Source organism: Magallana gigas, chromosome 7, assembly GCF_963853765.1.
Source record: "Magallana gigas chromosome 7, xbMagGiga1.1, whole genome shotgun sequence".
In the NCBI taxonomy this organism is placed as follows: Eukaryota; Metazoa; Mollusca; class Bivalvia; order Ostreida; family Ostreidae; genus Magallana; species Magallana gigas.
Window position 1 is genome coordinate 23559009 of NC_088859.1, and position 24826 is coordinate 23583834.

At 34.3% G+C, this 24826-nt stretch overlaps 1 protein-coding gene across 1 annotated transcript in view; it reads right to left on the reverse strand.

The window, feature by feature from the left end:
* The window catches only part of LOC105325916 (protein bicaudal C homolog 1-A), a 294873-nt gene that overhangs the window by 80406 nt on the left and 189641 nt on the right, over positions 1 to 24826 (reverse strand). The window contains exon 14 of the mRNA XM_034458287.2: positions 8144 to 8418. Within this exon, the coding sequence (XP_034314178.2) occupies positions 8144 to 8418 (275 nt within the window). The remainder of the gene's footprint in view (positions 1 to 8143; positions 8419 to 24826) is intronic.

Here is a 24826-nt window from a genome sequence, read left to right on the forward strand (position 1 = left end):
CTGTTTTAAAGAGGTTGTTTTAATTTAATTGTGTCTGAAAAAACCATCAAAGTTGGTGTAGATTCATCGTATAAGGAGGGGGCCCCAAAAAGGTGTTAAAGAATGATAAATCAAAATTTCCGTAACAATAATGTTTTAAACTGTTTTAAAGAGGTTGTTTTAATTTGATTGTGTCTGAAAAAACCATCAAAGTTGGTGTAGATTCATTGTATAAGGAGGGGGCCCCAAAAAGGTGTTATAGAATATCATCCTTTTAATTTTTCTGTACAAGTATTTAACGTTTAGTGAGACATTTCCAGTGATAAATCAAAATTTCAGCATCAATCGTAAAATTAAAAGCAAGATACAGAACTCACAATTCTGCCTGGTTTGAGTCAATTTTTTGTTCACAAGAGTTAATTACATTCAACTTAAGATTTTTAAACTTGGTATTTCCTATTCAGAATGAACAAAAGCATGACCTCAGTTCTGGGAGCAAAGCTCTGTATCTTGCTTATAATTCCAAACTTGACTCAGCTGAAAATGATTAGTAAAGAGAAAATTGTAAATAAACAATTAAAACAGAAGAAAGATGCACCAAAACAAAGAAAGAGCACAATTTATTTTTCATAATATACATATACATTTTTGTACCTATATATTTCTAGCAGCAAAAACAATCTCCATTTAGACTGAAAATGCAGAGCATCTTAACAAAACACGTTGCATTACAATCAACCATAATGTAGAGATCATACTGAATTACCAATAAAATGTATACCAGTAGTATTTATAATATGATATGCTGTTAGTGCATCAGATTATGCTAATTTTGCGCAGGTAAAATATTTACCGTCTGATTTACCAAAGTCTATATTTGATTCGAAACGTAAAAATCCCAAAATACAGGCAATATTTCCTCTCAAGTTAAAAAGCATAAACGAAATTCAAAACAACGTAAAACCACAGTCATGAGTGAAAAGGTCACCGCATCGAAAGATTGAATCTCAATTGACTTTACAAAATTGGTAAAAATATATTTAGCATGTTTCAAGTATCCCTTCGCATGTAAACTGTTGCACAACAAGCAAAATCATCTTTGTCAGTTTGACCCGTTTGCAATGCGTCAACATTCAAACTTGGCTGTCTTACACAATGAACTTTCGTTTTCGATATGGAATACCGAACCCAAAGTTATAAACTGACTGACAGCGGTAATCTCTTTATTTTTATTTTTAATTACTCAAATTAATTACTCAAAATAGAAACAGAGTTCGCCAATTATTTTTGCAATTTATGTTTTCCTTTCCATAAGGATAATTTATGCAAAATTATGTTGAATTTGACTCAATAGTTCTTGAGAAGAAGATTTTTTAAAATGCACCCCCCTTTTTCTACAATATCGAGGTTTTCTCCGTTTTAGATAAAGATAGGTCTTTCATTTCTGCAATTTATAATCACCTTTCTATAGGGATGCTTTGTGTCAAATTGGTTGAAATTGGCAAAGTGGTTTTAGAGAAGAAGTTCAAAATGTGAAAAGTTTACAGATGGACGGACGGACGGACAGACGGACGACGGACAAAATGTGATCAGAAAAGCTCATTTGAGCTTTCAGCTCAGGTGAGCTAAAAACATTGCATTTAGTTTTTCTCCCAAGACATTATCAAATTCAATACACTTTATTTGCCCTACCCAAGAGTACAGGAACCCTTGATGAAGAAGTCATGAATTTCACAACTTAAATAGATGGCTTCATGAATATCATAACCATGCATTCAATTTATCTCACTATGTTGTAGATGTAGAGAAGAAGATTTTCAAGATTTCATACATTTTCATTTTATTGCAGTATTGGGCATATTGGCCTATAAAGGCCTGAACCACTGACCTTGGAGCCATAAATTTTACAGTTTTGGTAGAGGGCTTCATGAACATTAAATATATGCATTCAATTTATCTTCCACTTCAGTAGATGTAGAGAAGATTTTCTAAGATTTAATACATTTTCATTATTTGGCCATATTAGCCCTGCCTTATGGCCTTGACATAATGGCCATAAATTTCCTTATTTAGGTAGAGGGTCTCATGAACATCATATTAACCATGCATTCAATTTATCTCAAATAAATATGGAACGAGAGTAGATTTTCTAAGATTTAATACATTTTCACTATATACTGTAGATTTCTTATTTTTGCGAGTACTTAATTCCGCGATTCAACTGTTTTGCATCAAATCCTGAGATTGCTGAACACCAGATTTTTATCATAGTTTCTTTAGTTTACATCTGTCAGAAAAAAAAGTGAGATTTTAATGGAAGATGTTTATTGCTATATATTCAAAGAATATATACAAAGTGTTTACAATTAAGGAGGCAGACTTTAGTTTAAATTTATCATGTTTTTGCATACTCTAGTAAAAAACAGTGAACATGAACTTATATTTTTTAAGAAATTTTTTGGATATCATAAAATTGTACAAAAAAAAACAAAATACTGATAAAAATATTCAGATTTTTTTTGTGGATTTTTAAAAAAAACCGATATTTCTGTTGTACGGTATTAAGTGATCGTTGCCATGTGCTTTTATGATAAAATAAAGCTATGTAGGAGTGCAATATAAGAGGTGACATAAACAAGGTATGATAAAATCAGCTTAATGGAGTCATAATACAAACTATCTGGACAATGTACAATAATACATAATACATACTTTGTATCTACACTACCTGAGGATGCTTCCACACAAGTTTCAGCTTTCCTGACTGATTAGTTTCTGAGAAGAAGATTTTTAAAGATTTACTCTACATATTCCAATGTAAAACTTTGATCCCCCATTGTGGCTTCACCCTACACCCTGGGGCCATGATTTTCACACCTTTGAATCTACACTACCTGATAATGCTTTCACGCAAGTTTCAGCTTTTCTGACTGATTAGTTTCTAAGAAGAAGATTTTTAAAGATTTACTCTATATATTCCTATGTTAAACTTCCACCCCCATTGTGGCCCTATCCTACCCCGGGGATCATGATTTTCACAATTTTGAATCTACACTACCTGAGGATGCTTCCACAGAAGTTTCAGCTTTCCTAGCTGATTAGTTTCTGAGAAGAAGATTTTTAAAGATTTAGTCTATATATTCCTATGTAAAACTTCGATCCCCCATTGTGGCCCCACCCTTCACCCGGGGGTCATGATTTTCACAACTTTGAATCTACACTACCTGAGGATGCCTTCACACAAGTGTCAGCTTTCCTGGCTGATTAGTTTCTGAGAAGAAGATTTTTAAAGATTTGCTCTATATATTCCTATGTAAAACTTCTATCCCCCATTGTGGCCCTACCCTAAAACCTGGGGCCATGATTTTCACACCTATGAATCTACACTACCTGATAATGCATTCACACAAGTTTCAGCTTTCCTGACCGATTAGTTTCTAAGAAGAAGATTTTTAAAGATTTACTCTATATATTCATATGTAAAACTTCGACCCCCCATTGTGGCCCCACCCTCCCCCAGGGGATCATGATTTTAAAACTTTGAATCTACACTACCTGAGGAAGCTTCCACACAAGTTTCAGCTTTCCTAGCTGATTAGTTTCTGAGAAGAAGATTTTTAAAGATTTGCTAGATATATTCCTATTTAAAACTTCGATCCCCCATTGTGGCCCCATCCTACTCCCGGGAGTCATGATTTTCACAACTTTGAATCTACACTACCTGTGGATGCTTCAACACAAGTGTCAGCTTTGCTGGCTGATTAGTTTCTGATAAGAAGATTTTTAAATATTTACTCTATATATTCCAATGTAAAACTTCGACCCCCCATTATGGCCCACCCTACCCGCGGGGATCATGATTTTCACAGCTTTGAATCTATACTACCTGAGGATGCTTTCACACAAGTTTTAGCTGTCCTGACCAATTAGTTTCTGAGAAGAAGATTTTTAAAGATTTACTCTATATATTCCTATGTTAAACTTTGATCCCCCATTGTGGCCCAAACCTACCCCTGGGGGTCATGATTTTCACAACTTTGTATCTACTCTACCTGGGGATGCTTCCAAACAAGTTTCAGGTTTGCTGGCTGATTAGTTTCTGAGAAGAAGATTTTTAAAGATTTTCTCTGTATATTCAAATGAAAAATTTCAACCCCCCATTGTAGCCCCACCCTACCCCCGGGGGTCATGATTTTCACAACTTTGTATCTACACTTCCAGAGGATGCTTCAACACAAGTTTTAGCTTTGCTGGCTGATTAGTTTCTCAGAAGAAGATTTTTAAAGATTTACTCTATATATTCCTATGTTTAACTTCGACCCCCCATTGTGGCCCCAACCTACTCCCAGAGGTTATGATTTTCACAACTTTGAATTTACACTACCTGAGAACGCTTCCACACAAGTGTCAGCTTTGCTGGCTGATTAGTTTCTGAGAAGATTTTTAAAGATATACTCTATATATTCCTATGTAAAACCTTGATCCCCCATTGTGGCCCCATCCTACCCCCAGGAGTCATGATTTTCACAACTTTGAATCTACACTACCTGAGGATGCTTTCATACAAGTGTCAGCTTTGCTGGCTGATTAGTTTCTGATAAGAAGATTTTTAAAGATTTACTCTTTATATTCCTATGTAAAACTTCCACCCCCCATTGTGGCCCACCCTACCTGGGGGGATCATGATTTTCACAACTTTGAATGTACACTACCTGAGGATGTTTTCACACAAGTTTCAGCTTTGCTGGCTGATTAGTTTCTGAGAAGAAGATTTTTAAAGACTTACTCTATATATTCCTATGTTAAACTTCGACCCTCTATTGTAGCGCAACCCTACCCCCAGGGGTCATGATTTTCACAACTTAGAATTTACACTACCTGAGGATGTTTCCACACAAGTTTCAGCTTTGCTGGCTGATTAGTTTCTGAGAAGAAGATTTTTAAAGATTTACTCTATATATTCCTATGTTAAACTTCGACCCTCCATTGTAGCGCAACCCTACCCCCAGGGGTCATGATTTTCACAACTTAGAATCTACACTACCTGAGGATGTTTCCACACAAGTTTCAGCTTTGCTGGCTGATTAGTTTCTGAGAAGAAGATTTTTAAAGATTTACTCTATATATTCCTATGTAAAACCTTGATCCCCCATTGTGGCCCCATCCTACCCCGGGGAGTCATGATTTTCACAACTTTGAATCTACACTACCTGAGGATGCTTTCATACAAGTGTCAGCTTTGCTGGCTGATTAGTTTCTGATAAGAAGATTTTTAAAGATTTACTCTTTATATTCCTATGTAAAACTTCCACCCCCCATTGTGGCCCACCCTACCCGGGGGGATCATGATTTTCACAACTTAGAATCTACACTACCTGAGGATGTTTCCACACAAGTTTCAGCTTTGCTGGCTGATTAGTTTCTGAGAAGAAGATTTTTAAATATTTACTCTATATATTCCTATTTTAAACTTCGACCCTCCATTGTAGCGCAACTCTACCCCCAGGGGTCATGATTTTCACAACTTAGAATCTACACTAACTGAGGATGTTTTCACACAAGTTTCAGCTTTGCTGGCTGATTAGTTTCTGAGAAGAAGATTTTTAAAGATTTACTCTATATATTCCTATGTTAAACTTCGACCCTCTATTGTAGCGCAACCCTACCCCCAGGGGTCATGATTTTCACAACTTAGAATTTACACTACCTGAGGATGTTTCCACACAAGTTTCAGCTTTGCTGGCTGATTAGTTTCTGAGAAGAAGATTTTTAAAGATTTACTCTATATATTCCTATGTAAAACCTTGATCCCCCATTGTGGCCCCATCCTACCCCCGGGAGTCATGATTTTCACAACTTTGAATCTACACTACCTGAGGATGCTTTCATACAAGTGTCAGCTTTGCTGGCTGATTAGTTTCTGATAAGAAGATTTTTAAAGATTAACTCTTTATATTCCTATGTAAAACTTCCACCCCCCATTGTGGCCCACCCTACCTGGGGGGATCATGATTTTCACAACTTTGAATCTACACTACCTGAGGATGCTTTCACACAAGTTTCAGCTTTGCTGGCTTATTAGTTTCTGAGAAGAAGATTTTTAAAGATTTACTCTGTATAATCTTATGTAAAACTTCAACCCCCCATTGTAGCCCACCCTACCTGCGGGAGTCATAATTTTCACAACTTTGAATCTACATTACCTGAGGATGCTTCCACACAAGTGTCAGCTTTCCTGACCAATAAGTTTCTGAGAAGAAGATTTTTAAAGATTTACTCTATATATTCCTATGTTAAACTTCGACCCCTTTTGTGGCCCCACCCTACCCCCGGGGGTCATGATTTTCACAACTTTGAATCTACACTACCTGAGGATGCTTTCACACAAGTTTCAGCTTTGCTGGCTTATTAGTTTCTGAGAAGAAGATTTTTAAAGATTTACTCTATATATTCCTATGTTAAACTTCGACCCTCCATTGTAGCGCAACCCTACCCCCAGGGGTCATGATTTTCACAATTTAGAATCTACACTACCTGAGGATGTTTCCACACAAGTTTCAGCTTTGCTGGCTGATTAGTTTCTGAGAAGAAGATTTTTAAAGATTTACTCTATATATTCCTATGTAAAACCTTGATCCCCCATTGTGGCCCCATCCTACCCCCGGGAGTCATGATTTTCACAACTTTGAATCTACACTACCTGAGGATGCTTTCATACAAGTGTCAGCTTTGCTGGCTGATTAGTTTCTGATAAGAAGATTTTTAAAGATTTACTCTATATATTCCTATGTAAAACTTCCACCCCCCATTGTGGCCCACCCTACCCGGGGGGATCATGATTTTCACAACTTTGAATCTACACTACCTGAGGATGCTTTCACACAAGTTTCAGCTTTGCTGGCTTATTAGTTTCTGAGAAGAAGATTTTTAAAGATTTTCTCTGTATAATCCTATGTAAAACTTCGACCCCCCATTGTAGCCCACCCTACCTGCGGGAGTCATAATTTTCACAACTTTGAATCTACATTACCTGAGGATGCTTCCACACAAGTGTCAGCTTTCCTGACCAATTAGTTTCTGAGAAGAAGATTTTTAAAGATTTACTCTATATATTCCTATGTTAAACTTCGACCCCTTTTGTGGCCCCACCCTACCCCCGGGGGTCATGATTTTCACAACTTTGAATCTACACTACCTGAGGATGCTTTCATACAAGTTTTAGCTTTCCTGGTCTTATGGTTCATGAGAAGATTTTTTGAAAATTTCTCGAAAATTTTCATAAATTCCTAATTATCTCCCTTTGCAAAAGGGCATGGTCCTTAATTTTCACAACTTTAAATCCCCTTAGGCTAAGGATGCTTTGTGCCAAGTTTGGTTGAAATTGGCCCAGTGGTTCTTGAGAAGATGTTGAAAATGTGAAAAGTTTACAGACAGACGGACAGACGTACAGACAGAGGGACGACAAACAAAATGTGATCAGAATAGCTCACTTGAGCTTTCAGCTCAGGTGAGCTTAAAAAACCAAACAATGGAATTTAATAATTTTTACATACTCAGTATAAAGTAGAAAATGATATTAATAATCACATATTACAATTTGAAAAAAAAATCGGGAGAGGGCTACATTATTGCAGTTAAAGGAAGCTTTGTGCTATGGTTGGTTGAAATTTGCCAAAAATTTACAAATGGACAAACAAATGGATGGCTAGATGGATGAATGGACAGAGGTACAAAAAGTGTACTTTGAGCTTTTTACTCAGGTGCACTTAAAATAAACTGCATTACTGACACTACTCAGAAAGGTCAATTTTATGCACTAGTTTGAAAACTATAAAATCACTGTATTTTTTTTAACAATTCCTAATATAAAAGGGGGCCTCTGACAAAATATAGAGACTTTCGTCCTATCAATCAATTCAAGTAATTATTAAAAGAAATTATACTAGATGAGATAAACTAATACTTTATAAGTGTTTAATTTCATAATTATTGTAAGCAAAAGTGTCATGAAATTTTTTTTCTTTGGAAAAATGGGATAAGCCTGAAGGTGAATATAAACAAGAATTTTTTTTTTATAGTTTTAGATATTTTCATGCAATACAATTTTTTTAAAAGTATAAAAGCATTTTTCATTGATCTTTAGTGTAAGTCATTTTTTTTTTACCTTTTGTTGCCATTAGTTTTTTGTGTTCGTAATCTTCAACAAGGCTATAGGAATTTCCGATGAGACCTGCCTCATTGGCTGCCCTTAGTTGAAACAAATTTTGATGCAAATTTTCCATATCTATTGCACTTAGATTCTCTATATTTATTCCAGTAGTAAGCTTCTGAATTTCCTGTAGATTTTGCAACTTTTGAATTTCATTCTGCAGATGTTGAAGTTCAACTTCACTTCCAGTGCAATCATTCTCCTCCATGGTCTTTGCTACATCTGTGTCTCTGAATATTAACAACCAAAATTAGAAAAGGTTTAAATCTATCAAAACATCTTGTGAAAAAAGTACTGTACACAATAAATCTATTGACCAAGGGATTTTAACCTTTTAACCTGTTTTCCTAACTTCATATATAGAGGATATCTATATTGAGTGATTTTATATTTCCTTTATCCGACGAGTTGAAATGGTGTATATCGTAAAGTCTCATGTAGTGCATACACCTGTGTATAATACACACCCTAAAATTTGGGTGTAAAATGCTGAAAAAACTGCTATTCCTATGTATAATACCCATCCAAAAAACGAAGAAAGGACTATTTTACTGTGGTTTCATTAATTAATTCAAGGGCATCAATTTTCGTGGATAAAGTCAAAATCACAATTTCAAGGATACGTAAATTCGTGGCCAATGACCTTATCAATACAAAAGGTAAATAAAAATTGCACTTCAATGAACATTTAAATTATGGATCAACTAAACAACGAAATCCACGAAAATTGGTATTTAACGAATATTTATGAAACAACAGTATATCATGTTTTTTCAGAATCATGTTTTTTCCTTAATTTGACCTCGAGTAAAACAAGGTCAAGGTCATAAATAAATCAAAAGTACACCTAAGTGTATTATTATTATTCTTTGTTTAAAGTTTTAAGTCCTTCTGTCAGAGTATATTCAGGTGTTGAACAATGAAGTTTTTTCTAAGATGACCTTGAAATATAAAACAATAAGAAAAAAAATCAAATAATTCTTGGTACGACTTAACAAAATCCGAATGATTTTAAGTACGACTAAACAAAAACCTTTCTGATTTCAAGAATGTCTTAACAAATTAAACCCGAATGTGTTCATGTACAACTTGACACTATTATTTTTGGTACGAATTATTTTTAAACCAAGAACGCGGAATCAAAATTTCCGGGAAAATGAAATTTTAAACCCAAATTTCTCTGTAAAGCATGGTCCGATTTTAAAACGAATTTCAGCGTTAGATTAAGCTTAAAAAGTTCGTTGTTTTTGCTATATGAAAAATATCAAATTATCGCTTATTAAAAAGTTATCATAAAAATACTTACTAGCCCTTTTAGCCCCTAATTTGAGGGGCCAGCCCTTTTTTCTTTATAACAAATAAAAGGTCTTGCAAATGTAAACATATTTTGTTCACATGTATTCACGAATTGTTAAACGTTTTCGAGATATCTGAACAGCTCTGTTTTAGGGGCCGACCCTTTAACTCCTTATCAGGGCCACCAACAAAAAAATTTTAATTGCCATATTGTTAAGAACATTATTCTTAACATTTTGTGTTCTACATTGCTTTTCAAAATATTTCTCCTTTTTCAGATATTAATGATCAAAGTTTTGAACTTCTGGCCCATTGAAACCCCTAATTACGTAATATATGACTTAGCTATGGTACTGTAGAGATAAACAGCTGTACAGTGAACATTTTTGCTTCTATAATTAATAACAAATTTTTGATCAGTAAAGAGTTATTGTAAGAGGATTTAAGAGCCCTCTTGGCCCCTAATTTGAGGGCCAGCCACTTTTTCTTGATATCAAATTAAAGGTCTTGCAAATCTAAACATATTTAGTTCACCAAGTGTTCGAAAAGTGTTAACCGTTCTCGAGATATCTGTATAAATGTGTTTTAGGGGCCGATCCTTAAAATCCTTAGTGGGGCCATCATCAAAAAATTTAAGGTGGCATATTGTACAGAACATCATTTTGAGCAACTTTTGTTCTACATTGCTTTTCAAAATGTTTCTCCTTTTTCTGATATAAATGATCAAAGTTTTGAACTTCTGGCCCCTTGAAACCCCTAATTACGTAATATATGACTAAGCTATGGTACTGTTTAGATAAACAGTTGTACAATAAACATTTTTGCTTCTATGATTGATAACAAATTATTGTTCAGTAAAAGGTTATTGTAAGAAGACTTTAGAGCCCTCTAGGCCCCAAATTTGAGGGGCCAGCCCCTTTTCCTTTATATCAAATTAAAGGTCTTGCAAAAATAAACATCTTTTGCATTACATTATTCCACAAAATATGTATACATCAAAAGATATTTCAGAAAATGTTCAAAAATATCGTGGAAATATTTGGTGCTTACAGTACAGCTCACGAGTATCCCGACACCCACCGTGTAAAAAACACGGTGGAAAAAGATCTGTGTCGCACCGTGTACACGGTGTGACACCGTGTATGTGCATTGGAAAATTCAAGAAAAAGCACCGTGTCGCACGGTGGCCGCCCGTGTAACTCCGTGGCCACTGGGTTACTCCGTGGATATTGTTACCTGAGACGTTGATAGAAATAGCGTATGTTTAGAAATAAATAAATTATGGCTAAACAAGGGTTGAAACATATATATCCTTTTCATATTTAAAAAAAAAAATGAATGTCGACTTAAGTTGCACGGACCCAGAAAATTGTCGGGGCTGTCAACGTGAAGTTATTTTTTGTGATCTGAAAACTCGACGTAAATGGGTACCTTTTAATTCATTTGTTCTTAAATAAATTGAAATAAATTCACCAAATATATTTAATAATCAATTGATGTATAATCAAAATTCAAATCAATTTAATTCATCGTGGTTTTTTTTTCTAAACACGCTTGATGTTGTAACTGACGATCCGATTAAAATACCGGGAGCTTAAACGTCTAATTTTCTGTTATATCTGAAAACACTTTCTGATTTATTAATTAATTTACAGCCTTACTTTAAACCAATTAAAAATGAGAAATGAAAACATTTCAGATCATGTTTTTTTTAAAACATGTTGATGTGCTGTATTAAATAACAACCCCATATTACCGGTGACTCGAATAATTTGGACTTCAGCTATTTATGTAGCAATAAATAAACAAAAAATCTCTTTTATATTTTAGATTATAGATAAATACATGTACATACTCTTGTTAAATTATAATCAAGCACTGTACATGTACTAAAAATATACCCGCATTTCATAAAATAACTTTCAACTTTATTTCCGTACAGCTGGTAATGGCGCCGTGATTTCACATGGAAAAAATCACTCGTGCGATACACCTGTACGGAAGCTGATCAGATACACAACATTGTCTTTCATCTTGGGTTCTATACACAACAGGTGTTATTGTCTGTCTTGTTAGGTGTCATTGTAATTTACAACTAACTGTGTGTATATTTGGACGTCTGAACAGGTGTACTCGAGATGCCGTTATTCACACCTTTCCACGGACACCTGTTTGGTAACTCATCACAACCCGTCGTGTGTATGGTCTGAATATATTTTACTTCTACTTTGTTAGTTCCATGGTTTTTCCTTATCTCTAACAAACAAAAAATGTGTCTGTAGATGTGTACACAAACTACTTCACGTAAGACTATCGGCGCGTGGATCCGGAGAACAATTCCGAATTCAGCAACTCCATAAATGCGGGAATTTCACAAAGTATTAACTTGCGATAAGAAATTATTTACCGCGTATACAAACATGTATGTACGAAAAACCTGATTGATTAAAAAGATGAATGAGATAATATCGGTAACTTTTTCAAGCATTTATAACAAACACAACTTTATTTACTTTATAACCAATCTAATATGTGTGATGTGAAATGGCGTCGAAATTTTAACGAAAAATCTTATTACATCCTATACTTTGCAAACTTCTAGTCATTGTGATGAAATCGTTATTAAACCCATGGATCTAAAATAAATGAATTAAATTCATACAAATAGAACTCTTATAATTCTAAAATGATTGCACAAAAGACAAAAGTACACAGAGAGAGAGAGAGAGAGAGAGAGAGAGAGAGAGAGAGAGAGAGAGAGAGAGAGAGAGAGAGATTTTTTACAGCGCAATATTCCAACCCTCATAAATGCAGTATAAGAATGAAAAAGCTAAACATTTCAAACACTAAATACTTCATTGTTAAACATTTTTCTATTTTGCGGACTTAAACAAACAAAAGAACGACATTTATTCCTGATCATGAAAGGCATGGAAGGAGCACGTGATCTATCTCGCGGGCTGATTTGATTGACAGGGATAGCACGTGGACTCTGACTGCATAGATTCTATCGCAATTTTAGGGAAAAGGGTTCAATATAAGGGAAACTATAAATCTAACTTTTTACACTGAATTACAAATGAAATGTACTTAAAATTAAACTCATACCAGTATTCTCTCTCTCTCTCTCTCTCTCTCTCTCTCTCTCTCTCTCTCTCTCTCTCTCTCTCTCTCTCTCTCTCTCATATGACGATCATTAAACAATCAAACAGTAATTATTGCAATACTGAGTAGTTTCTTGGAACACAAATAATTTCTAAACTCAAGTTGCTTATAAAGATGAAATTAAAAATTATCAAGTACCGATCCACGGATTCTAAGCGCTATTAATATGTACCGTGCGGTACTACATGGACAAGTACATCACACATATGTAGAAAAGAAAGAAAATTTGAAAATATGAATATAAAGCTGAATAATTATATTATTTAGAGAAAGTACAGTTGTTTTCAACAACCCGTTAGATTTGTTATCGTTGAATAGAGTATAAGAAGATCACAAATGATTCTATGCACTATTGAAACTGCCAATCTACAGCAACTACGATTACTACTACGTTTAAAAACGGACTGAAACAAAAACAAAAACTTATGGAACAGTGTATTTGAATTTTTAAAAGGAAAATAAAATGTTAGTGTTTTATTTGATCAAACCTTTATGTGGGCGATATCGATTTTTTTGTTCTTAATATCAACAAAAATCAACCGTAACAATCGCATACGTCTGAAAATTGCGTACCTTAAAATTTTATTTATTTATTAATTCTATTTCTTTGTCTTTTTCTTTAATTCTCTTATGTACATCAATAAATATTTTATTCTTTATAAGTTTTATTCCTAAATCCTCTTTTTTTCGCAGGTAAATACCGCGTGTTACACAGTGTTATTGTCCGTGTTGCATCGCGTTGCACCGTGTTGCACCGTGTTTTTTCTCGTTTCGTGGCCGTAACAGAGAACAATAGATCAAAGGTACCGACACTTCCACGCTCAGCGTGGACTTTCAAACACGGTGGTCGGTGTTTTTGTCGGGATACTCGTGAGCTGTACTGTATTTTCAGGTTCAGGCGAGCTTCGAAGCCTTGCACAATTTCATTGGCAATGGGGTACATCTACATACATTTATCTACAATCCCTGAAAATTTCAAGCTTCTATCTTGATTAGTTTCGGAGGAGATGCGTGGACAAAATGACCCTTAAAAATTTACAAAATCGTCAATTTCTGAAACTGGAAGTGACGTTATAAGTTTAAATTTTAATAACCTCGAGTATTTACGTTACCAAATAAGTTCTGAAAATTTCGTGGAAATCAGTTGAATAGTTTTTGAGATATAAGCCACAAAAAAAGTCAGAGGCAGAATAATAATAATGAACTAGAGCAAAGCTCGTTGCAAAGCAACGAGTGGGTCTTCCGTTAATGTCGAGAGAAAAGCTAGAAGTACTTGTAAGAAGCAGAGTTCTTAAGCCAAAAACAAGAGTAACTAAAACAATAAGAAAAAAATCGAATAATTCTTGGTACGACTTAACAAAACCCGAATGATTTTAAGTACGACTAAACAAAAACCTTTCCAATTTCAAGAATGTCTTAACAAAATAAACCCGAATGTGTTCATGTACGACTTGACACGATTATTTTTGGTACGAATTATTTTTAAACCAAGAACGCGGAATCAAAATTTCCGGGAAAATCAAATTTTAAACCCAAATTTCTCTGTAAAGCATGGTCCGATTTTAAAACGAATTTCAGCGTTAGATTAAGCTTAAAAAGTTCGTTGTTTTTGCTATAAGAAAAATATCAAATTATCGCTTATTAAAAAGTTATCATATAAAGACTTACTAGCCCTTTTAGCCCCTAATTTGAGGGGCCAGCCCTTTTTTCTTTATATCAAATAAAAGGTCTCGCAAATGTAAACATATTTTGTTCACATGTATTCACGAATTGTTAAACGTTTTCGAGATATCTGAACAGCTGTGTTTTAGGGGCCGACCCTTTAAAATCCTTATCGGGGCCACCAACAAAAAAATTTTAATTGTCATATTGTTAAGAACATTATTCTTAACATTTTGTGTTCTACATTGCTTTTCATAATATTTCTCCTTTTTCAGATATTAATGATCAAAGTTTTGAACGTCTGGCCCCTTGAAACCCCTAATTACGTAATATATGACTTAGCTATGGTACTGTAAAGATAAACAGCTGTACAGTGAACATTTTTGCTTCTATAATTAATTACAAATTTTTGTTCAATAAAGAGTTATTGTAAGAAGATTTTAGAGCCCTCGTGGCCCCTAATTTGAGGGGCCAGCCCCTTTTTCTTGACATCAAATGAAAGGTCTTGAAAATATAAACATATTTTGTTCAACAAGTGTTCACGAAATGTTTACCGTTCTTATGATATCTTTACTAATGTGTTTTAGGGGCGGCCCTTTATCTCCTAAATGGGGTCATGAAAAAAAAATTTAAGGTGGCATATTGTACAGAACATTATTTTAAGCAACTTTTGTTCTACAATGCTTTTAAAAATAGTTCTCCTTTTTCATATATTAATGATCGAAATTTTGAAAATCTTTCCCCTTGAAACCCCTTATTACGTTACATATGACTTAAGTATGGTACTGTATAGATAAACAGCCCAACAATGAACATTTTTGCTTCTATAATTAATAACAAATTGCTATTCAGTAAAGAGTTATTGTAAGAAGACTTTACAGCTCTCTTGGCCCCTAATTTGAGGGGCCAGCCCCTATTTCTTGATATTAAACAAAAGCCCGTGTAATTTGAAACAACTTTTGAATTACATGTTTTAACAAAATATTTATACATCAAAAGATATCACAGAAAATGTGCAAAAATTTCGAGAAAAAATTTGGTGCCAATTTTCAGGTTCAGGCGAGCTTTGAGGCCTTTAGCAATTTTCATCATTGGAAGCATGGGGGTACATCTACATACATTCATCTACAATCCCTGAAAATTTCAAACTTCTATCTTGATTAGTTTCGGAGGAGATGCGTGGACAAAATGACCCTTAAAAATTTACAAAATCGACAATATCTGAAACTGGAAGTGACGTCATCATTTAAAATTTTTATAATATGTAGCGCCGATCATGCTTTATCCATCCTGAAAATGTTGTGCGAATCGGTAGAATAGTTTTTGAGAAATAGCGCTCCAAAAAAAATCAGAAAAAGAAAAAAAAGAATGAGATATCTGTACAAATGCGTTTTAGGGGCCGACCCTTTAACCCCTTACCGGGGCCACTAACAACAAAATTTTTGATATCATATTGTTAAACACATTATTTTGAAGAACTTTTGTTCAACATTGCTTTTAAAATATTTCTTCTTTTTCAGATATTAATGATCAAAGTTTTGAGTTCTGGCCCCTTGAAACCCCTAATTACATAATATATGACTTAGGTATGGTACTGTATAGATGAACAGCTGTACAATGAACATTTTTGCTTCTATAATTAATAACAAAATATTGTTCAGTAAAGAGTTATTGTAAGAAGACATTAGACCCCTCTTGACCCCTAATTTGAGGGGCCAGCCCCTTTTTCTTGACATCAAATGAAAGGTCTTGAAAATATAAACATATTTTGTTCAACAAGTGTTCACGAAATGTTTACCGTTCTTATGATATCTTTACAAATGTGTTTTAGGGGCCCGCCCTTTATCTCAAAAAAGGGGTCATAAACAAAAAAATTTAAGGTGGCATATTGTACAGAACATTATTTTAAGCAACTTTTGTTCTACAATGCTTTTAAAAATAGTTCTCCTTTTTCGTATACTAATGATCGAAATTTTGAAATTTTGGCCCCTTGAAACCCCTAATTACAATACATATGACTTAAGTATGGTACTGTATAGATAAACAGCCCAACAATGAACATTTTTGCATCTATAATTAATAGCAAATTATTATTCAGTAAAGAGTTATTGTAAAAAGACTTTACAGCCCTCCTGGCCCCTAATTTGAGGGGCCAGCCCCTTTTTCTTGATATTAAACGAAAGCCTGTGTAATTTGAAACAACTTTTGTCTTACAGGTTTTAATAAAATATTTATACATCAAAAGATATCATAGAAAATGAGTAAAAATTTCGTGAAAAAATTTAGTGCCAATTTTCAGGTTCAGGCAAGCTTTGAGGCCTTTAGCAATTTTCATCATTGGAAGCATGGGGATACATCTACATACATTCATCTACAATCCCTGAAAATTTCAAACTTCTATCTTGATTAGTTTCGGAGTAGATGCGTGGACAAAATGACCCTTAAAAATTTACAAAATCGTCAATATCTGAAACCGGAAGTGACGTCATCAATTAAAAATTTTATAATATGTAGCGCCGATCATGCTTAAAGAATCCGAAGAAAAACAATAGGGTCTTCCGTTGGAAACGGAAGACCCTAAAAAGAAAGTCAACAAAAACAATATGTCTCCCCTTTGAAAAGGGAGACATAATTCATGCTGGAATTGTTTAAACCTGTAAAGTAATTGAGGGAAAAACGTCCAAATTTTAATTTTCAATTTTTAATTTTAAAGGAACAATTTACACAATTTCCGTAATGTAGAATATGACCAATAATTATTTTCAGAGATGCAACTATCATAGATCAGTAGATCATGTACAGTTACATTAAGTAGTAGCTCATGCAGGTATTATTATACATCGGTTTTAGCGAAGAACATGACCAATTTCATTAGCTTGTAAATGGATAATTAACTGCCGATTGTCCTCTAATGCGTCTATCTCTACCCCTGATCAACACTAACTGAACAATCACCTAGACCTTGCCAAAATAACCTTTGGTTAAGGTCATGACACAACTTTAAGACAGAGGTTTTTAACTAGTTGGTTTACCTCAGGTAAGTTCAGGTAGGGGTGGCATACATACCAACTATCCTGATTTTTGCGGGATTCTCACGTCGTCAAAAATACAAATCCCGATATCCCGATCGGGATTGCCAAAATACCCCAAAATCCCGATTCTCAAAAAATCCAACCCGTTTTATGACAAAGTCCATCTAAAATATTCAATCTGCGCTGCTTGTCTACACTAACCAATCAAAAAGCGGGATTATGACCGCCATTGCTGTTTACCTGTATTGCGTGTGTGTATATTGGGATATGTGAATTGGTGTAATTACCTGCACGCTACCTGTGTCAGGGTGTTTGCAAACGTTATGAGGAGAATGTTTTGATAGTAATTGATCGGGAAGTATCGGGATGGATAGCAAAATGGGACAGTTTTTACACATACTTCGACAAGTATGGGCGTTACACCACCAAAGGAAACAAAATTTTTATCTTGATAATGCGATATCTCAGCAAGTGGGACGCAGATTCCCGATTTTTGGGATAGCTATCGGGATCGTAATTGGATGACAACCATGTATATTGCTGTGCAATAGGTACCTTTAACTTAAATATATTACAATTGAATATATTAATTGACTATATGGTAGGAGGTCGTAAAATTGACATGGTACATTCTATTGTATACACATGACTCTAAGCTTAAGACATATTGACAGCCAATACATTTATAATCTACAAGAAGTATAGACATGTTCAATTTTATGAGCAACATTTTATTTATTTTTTGGAGGGATTTTAGGGTAGACCATGGTGGAATGAATGATGTTACAAAGCATATGAAAACAGCCATCCATCAGAGCACTGAATCCCAGAAATCAACACCTGCTGCTTCTTTGTGAAATAAAAATTGGAGCAAGATGAAGGTAACTAAATTTCCTTTAATTAAATTTTTTAAGTTAATATATATGAAATATCTATAAAAAAAATTTATGTCAGGAAACAATTATAAATACTTTCTTTCACTTTATATAGCAACTTGACCCATAAATGTTTTTTCACATTTTATTTACACAGGATGAATGACCATCTTTAAGTCCTCCTTAAAGATAGCTTAAAGGTGTTTAAAGGTAGCTTAAAGACGATCTTTAAGCAACCTTTAAGCTACCTTTAAGCTATAAGTATTGCTTAAAGGTGGCTTAAAGAAAGCGTAAAGATGGCTTAAAGGCAGCTTAAAGACCATCTTTAAGCCACCTTTAAGCCACCTTTAAGGACAACTTATAGGTCCTTAATGTCCAAACTTCTTTAAGCCACCTTTAAGCCACCTTTAAGCTACCTTTAAGCCACCTTTAAGCCATTAAAGAAAATTTAATTCAATATTGTGCTTAATTTCCAACAAAATGTATTAGCTTTATGAAAGAAAAGGTATTAAAACGGTTTTTGTTCTAGAAAGAAAAATGAAAAAAAAAACCCACAAAAAAAACCGGCCACGGCGAGAATTGAACCCGGGACCCTTAGTTTACTAGCATCACCACGCATCCTCTGCGCCACGGCAACTTACATATATATGAGCGTTTTTATATCCTATATATCAGTGGATATTGAATCACTGTATTGAATGTGTTTACTTGAAAAGATTTTGACAAACCATTCAGTATGTAACAATCAATTATATCTAATTTATAAATTATATGCATGCATGTATTTAGAATGAAATACGGAACTTGGTCTTCAGTGAACAAAAATATATTATACCTAAATGGAAACTGTTAGGTTCACTATAGTAGGCTTTCTTAGTTAATAAATTTAAACCGAGTAGATATACGTTCATCTAATTTATAGCTATAAAAATGTAAGAAAGAAAATGAAATCATTTCTTTTATTAAATGCATTGATACTATTAGGGTATTTGTTCAATTTCCCGCAATTTCCCGGTTTTCATGATCGCAGTGCCGTTCCAATATGTTTAAATATTTACATGTAATTGTATGTACATGTACATGATTTTTAAACTATCAATTCTATAACAAACAAAATTACCAATTACCGGTGACGTATTTACTGCATGTGGCAATTGCAAATGACTTGTACATACAATTGTATGATGTGCCAGGCCGGGTATATTTGACATATTTACCCTTATACATATATTTAAATAATCAACCCCTATTTATGATCACCGGTACATTAATTAATTAGCCTCAAGATTTTATTCTTACATACATGTATCGTTAATTTGTAGACGTAACATCTTTGAAACCCAGAGCTAGGATATAATACTTTGAAAATGAATTACAAATGTAAATTAACTTTTATTCACTAGACTTATCGTATACTCGTACATACTAAGATTCAACGCCTTTAGAAACCCTGACGTGCACCTGGGCACACGACACACCTGTTGTGTATATCTTGTATATTCTGTGTTAGTTCCAGGGGTTTTCTTAAGTTGGACAAACAATAGACTTTAATTAGATATACACAAACATGCACCTGGGCACACGACACAACTGCTGTGTATATCTTGTATATTCTGTGTTAGTTCCAGGGGTTTTCTTAAGTTGGACAAACAATAGACTCTAATTAGATATACACAAACGAACAAAACTATGTCTAGACAAACAAAGCAGTAATATCCTGCCCGATATAACAAAGGCAGTTGAGAGTCTTTTCATCTTTAACATGTATCTAGCAGATCTAGAGTTAGAAATAATGAAAATTGAAAAATAAAATACAAACCTTAAACCGATTAACAAATTAAATCATACATTTTTGGTTCATTATCTTTATTTTGTTTAATAACCGGATGAACTGAGAGAGAGAGAGAGAGAGAGAGAGAGAGAGAGAGAGAGAGAGAGAGAGAGAGAGAGAGAGAGATTTTTCACCGATTAATTTATAATAGGAAACAAACATACTTTAATTAGTTTTATGCACATATTAAGACACAGAGACTGCGCTCATACCTACAATAATTTTGAAACCCCCCAAAAATTATAAAGAATTTTATAACGGCAATCTGTGTCCATCAGAGCGGTGCTGATGATAGCGATCTGTGTTTAATGGAGCGACGATTAAAACCGCCTGGAACACCCCCCCCCCCCTTCCTTGGAAATTATATTATCACTCGGATGACCCCCTCCCATCTCTATAAAAGAGCTTTTGCATTTAATATATGTTTTTATTGTTCAGCTTGATCAATATTGACTTAAAGGCCACTTAAAGACAGTGTAAAGGCAGCATAAAGAGAGCGTAAATGCCACTTAAAGATGCTTAAAGGTGGCTTAAAGGTAGCTTAAAGAAGTTTGGACATTAAGGACCTATAAGCACTTGCTTAAAGGTGACTTAAAGGCGGCTTAAAGGTTGTATAGCCTTTAAGCTCCTTTAAGTCACCTTTAAGCCACCTTTAAGGACTTGCTTAAAGATGGTTTTTCGCCCTGTGTTAATTATTTATTTTTAATTGTAGATGTCAAGAGATCAGAGGTCCTGTTTGCCAACTGCATTGCAGAACGTAGTGCTTTTTGTGCTGCTATACCATGATGTTTATAATTGTTTGTTGAGATTTTAAAGATTGATTTAATATATGAAAATAAAGTTAATTATGTACTTTATTCTTGATTTCATTTGAAAGAGGAGATTGATTGATAAACACATGAGGATAAATGATAAAAGATAAATTTCCAAGAGTTCAATTGTTTATGAAAAGCAATTACACGACAAAACGCTGCGAAATTTCCTTCTAGGAAAATGTCGTCGCGCGTAAAATCCCCCATGGAGATTTTCAAAAGTTGGCATGTATGAGGGGTGGAGCCTATATTGAAAGAGGTGTGAAGCCTCGAGGAAAACACGCTTGCTTGTGTATACATGTCTATATACATGGCGTGTTAAAATGCTCTCAACAGAAGTTTTCCGATGATCTAAAAAAATATCGTACTTATAAATGAACTAGGAACAAGAGGCCCATGGTCCAAATCGCTCACCTGAGCAACACCAGACATAAATGAATCAATTTTATGAAGTCATACCCAAAATATCGGGACAAAGAAGGAGTAAAATTGATCCTTGCTGTTTTAAAAAAATAATTTTAAAAATATTTTTATGTTGGGCACCTTTTGTAACTGTTATATCAAATATTGACCATTGCCATTCTCAAAATGATCTGAAACAACTGTTCATAAAAATATAAACCTATATATCCAAATTTGAACCCCTTGTGTGGCCCCACCGTATCCCCCGGGGATCATGATTTCTACAAACTGGAATCTACACTACCTGAGGATGCTTCAACACAAGTTACAGCTTTACTGAACAATTGGTTTTTGAGAAGAAGATTTTTAAAGAACTTTCTCAACATATTCCTATGTAAAAATTCGACCCCCAATTGTAGCACCACCGTACCCCAAGGGATCATGATTTGAAAAACTTAAATCTACACTACCTGAGGATGCTTTCAAATGTTACAGTTTTTCTGAACAATTGATTCTTGAGAAGAAGCGATTTTTAAAGAATTTTCTCTATATATTCCTATGTAAAAATTCGACCCCCAATTTTGGCCCCACTATACCCCCGAGGATCATGTTTTGAACAAACTTGAATCTACACATTTGGCTCGCATACTAAACCTACTACATGTATAAGGATAATGAATTAGAAATCCAGATTTCACCCTTTAACGCATCCCCCCCCTCCCAGTTAGTGGGTGCATAGGTACCCAGGCCATGTGCAGTGAGGCCTGAATAATCCTGCATGTCTTGCCAACACTGTCGATTTCAAATTTGACCCCCAATTTTGGCCCCGCTGTACCCCCGAGGATCATGGTTTGAACAAACTTGAATCTACACATTTGGCTCGCATACTAAACCTACTATAAGGATAATGAATTAAAAATCCAGATTTCACCCTTTAATGCATCCCTCCCCCCCCTTAGTGGGTGCATATAGGTACCCAAGCCATGTGCAGTGAGGCCTGAATAATCCTTCATGTCTTGCCAACACTGTCAATTTCAAAGCAAGTTGGGAAGTACGTAAGTGTGTTTTTACTATTAATAGTTGATTAGAGTATTGCGCGTGAAAAAAAGTGTAAAAGCATTTGACAGAATGTGCACGTACATGTTTTCTTTTAAAAGTGGATTACGGCATTACAAGATCTACCTGTATATTATTTTTAAAATGAGCTTCAAAGAGACATTACAGCCCTTTTCTCCTCATCTTGGGTATTTCCCTTTTTAAACACAGTTAGATAAAAAAATAGAAGTTGCACATGTACCAAAATATTGAATCTTTTTACTGCAATAATAAGCTCGCAATTGCTTGCTGAAAATTTTTTCGAAATTCAAAATTCCTATTTTTTAAATTTTGTTTACACCACATGTAAAATCTGTAGAAATTCTTAATGATAATAATATTTTCATCCCCTTGCAGAAAGTCATGCTGAATTGAATATATTCGATGCGCTAAGCTGTTGATCAAAAGGCTCAGCTAGAAATACATTTGTATGTACTGTTTGGACCGTCTATAATGATTAAATTAACGGTAAATTGAGAATTGTCAAATTTTACAAAAGCATTATTTTAAAATTCATATAAGTTATGGGAAAACTGTTATGTTAAAAGTTTTAAATTTACTGGCTGGGTGTAAATACAAAATTCAAATGACAATTGTTGTCTTGTTGTTAATTTTTATTTTTATTACACCCACCCAGTAAATTCAAAACCTACAATGTGACAAACTTTCATTTCACGGTATTTGCGCAAAATGAGCCAGGGCGTCCCTTCGATATAAATACTTAATCTCCATAATTTTGGAAATGCTTTGAAATGTATTCGATCATTCTCTACAATCGAATCATACATTCTGCAAAAGAAAAAAGAAGACAACTTTGCGAGATTGAGATCATGCACGTATTACCTTACATGAGGGGTTTTCAATTAAGCAGGAGCGAATTTTTCATATGAAAAAAGTTCGCTGTTCAAGAGTTCTCATTGATTATTCATCATAAATTTTAGTATTTATTTTAATCATTAATTATAATCGTAACTAACAAAATACTTTTCTGTTTTGTAAAATGCTTATTTTTGCATATTCCATAAAAGAGCACGAATATGTCAGCAAAGTAGTTTCTAATTAATTTTCCCTTACAGAATTGCAGCATAAATGCAGTACATATGCAGCACATTATCAGTATAAAATCCCAGTAGACTATCAGTAGAGCTACAGTAGTGCTGCAAATGTACTGCAGAGCTTTTAAATGGAAAAATACAATGAAGCAGCAGACTTGCAGTATGTTTCAAATATGTTAATTAAGACTGCAATTGTACTGCAAACAAGACAGCCAGACAGTATATACTGCCAGGCAGTATATGCTGCCCTGCAGTAGAATTCTTGAATATCTCTACAGTCTACTGGCCTGCAGTACTAAATAGTGCTGCTAAGCAGTAGACCTGTTGCAGTGGGTTTCAAATATCTACTGCACAGCAGTACTGTATACCCAAATATGGAAGCTTTGGTTGGCAGCAGAGTTGCAGCATGTTTCAAATATTTAAATTAGTACTGCAGAGCAGCATTGTGTATCCAAATATGGAAACTTTGGTTGGCAGTAGAGTTGCAGCATGTTCCAAATATTTAAATTAGTACTGCACAGCACGTTGTGTATCCAAATATGGAAGCTTTGGTTGGCAGTAGAGATGCAGCTTGTACAATGGATAAAAACAGTGGATTTTATATTTTACTGTTTAATTTTTTCCAACTCCGAGTCTACGATTAGCCGATCCCCGGGGATAGGCCGGGGCTCGCTTATCGGAGAAAAAAAATACCGGCCTATGCCCCGAAAAATACGGTAAGTATTTATTAAGGCATGGTCATAATCAAGAAACTATGATCTTACGTCTTAGCTGACCAATGAAAGCATCCATTTTTTTGTTCATCTTGAAAATAGAAAAAATTCAAAAACGAAAGTGGCCGCAGTCTTGTAAATAATTTTTTCCTTTTTCATGTTAATAAGCAGTCTAATATTATAATGTGCTATTTTGAAATTTTGGTGTATGTACTCGAATGCGGCCTTGTAGAAATTTCAAATCAATCATTACAAAAATCTATATATTTTACAAAATCCGTATACATTGTCCAGTTTCGGAGTTTACAATTAACCAAACGCACGTGAATTTTAGCAAACGGAAGTTATTTTCATACAGGGGGTGTCATACATGAATTATTCCGGCGAACATATTAAAGATATCATGAGTTTGATTTTTCACATTTTGACAGGGCCGATATGTGATGCTTAGCGTACCCAGTTCTTTTCGTCAAAGATTTCTCAGCAACTATTTATTGCAGATGCTTGAAATTTTAACACATTATTTATTTTGGCATGCAATATTGTTTGATACATTTGTTGGATATTGTTTCTAACATATTACAAAGCATCACCTTCACGTTACTGCTCCAGTCGATTTATTTTTTATTTTTGAAAGGCATGCAAACAAAGCTGTAATAAGTTATTGCCATTGATATTTCTGTATGAAATTATTTAACAC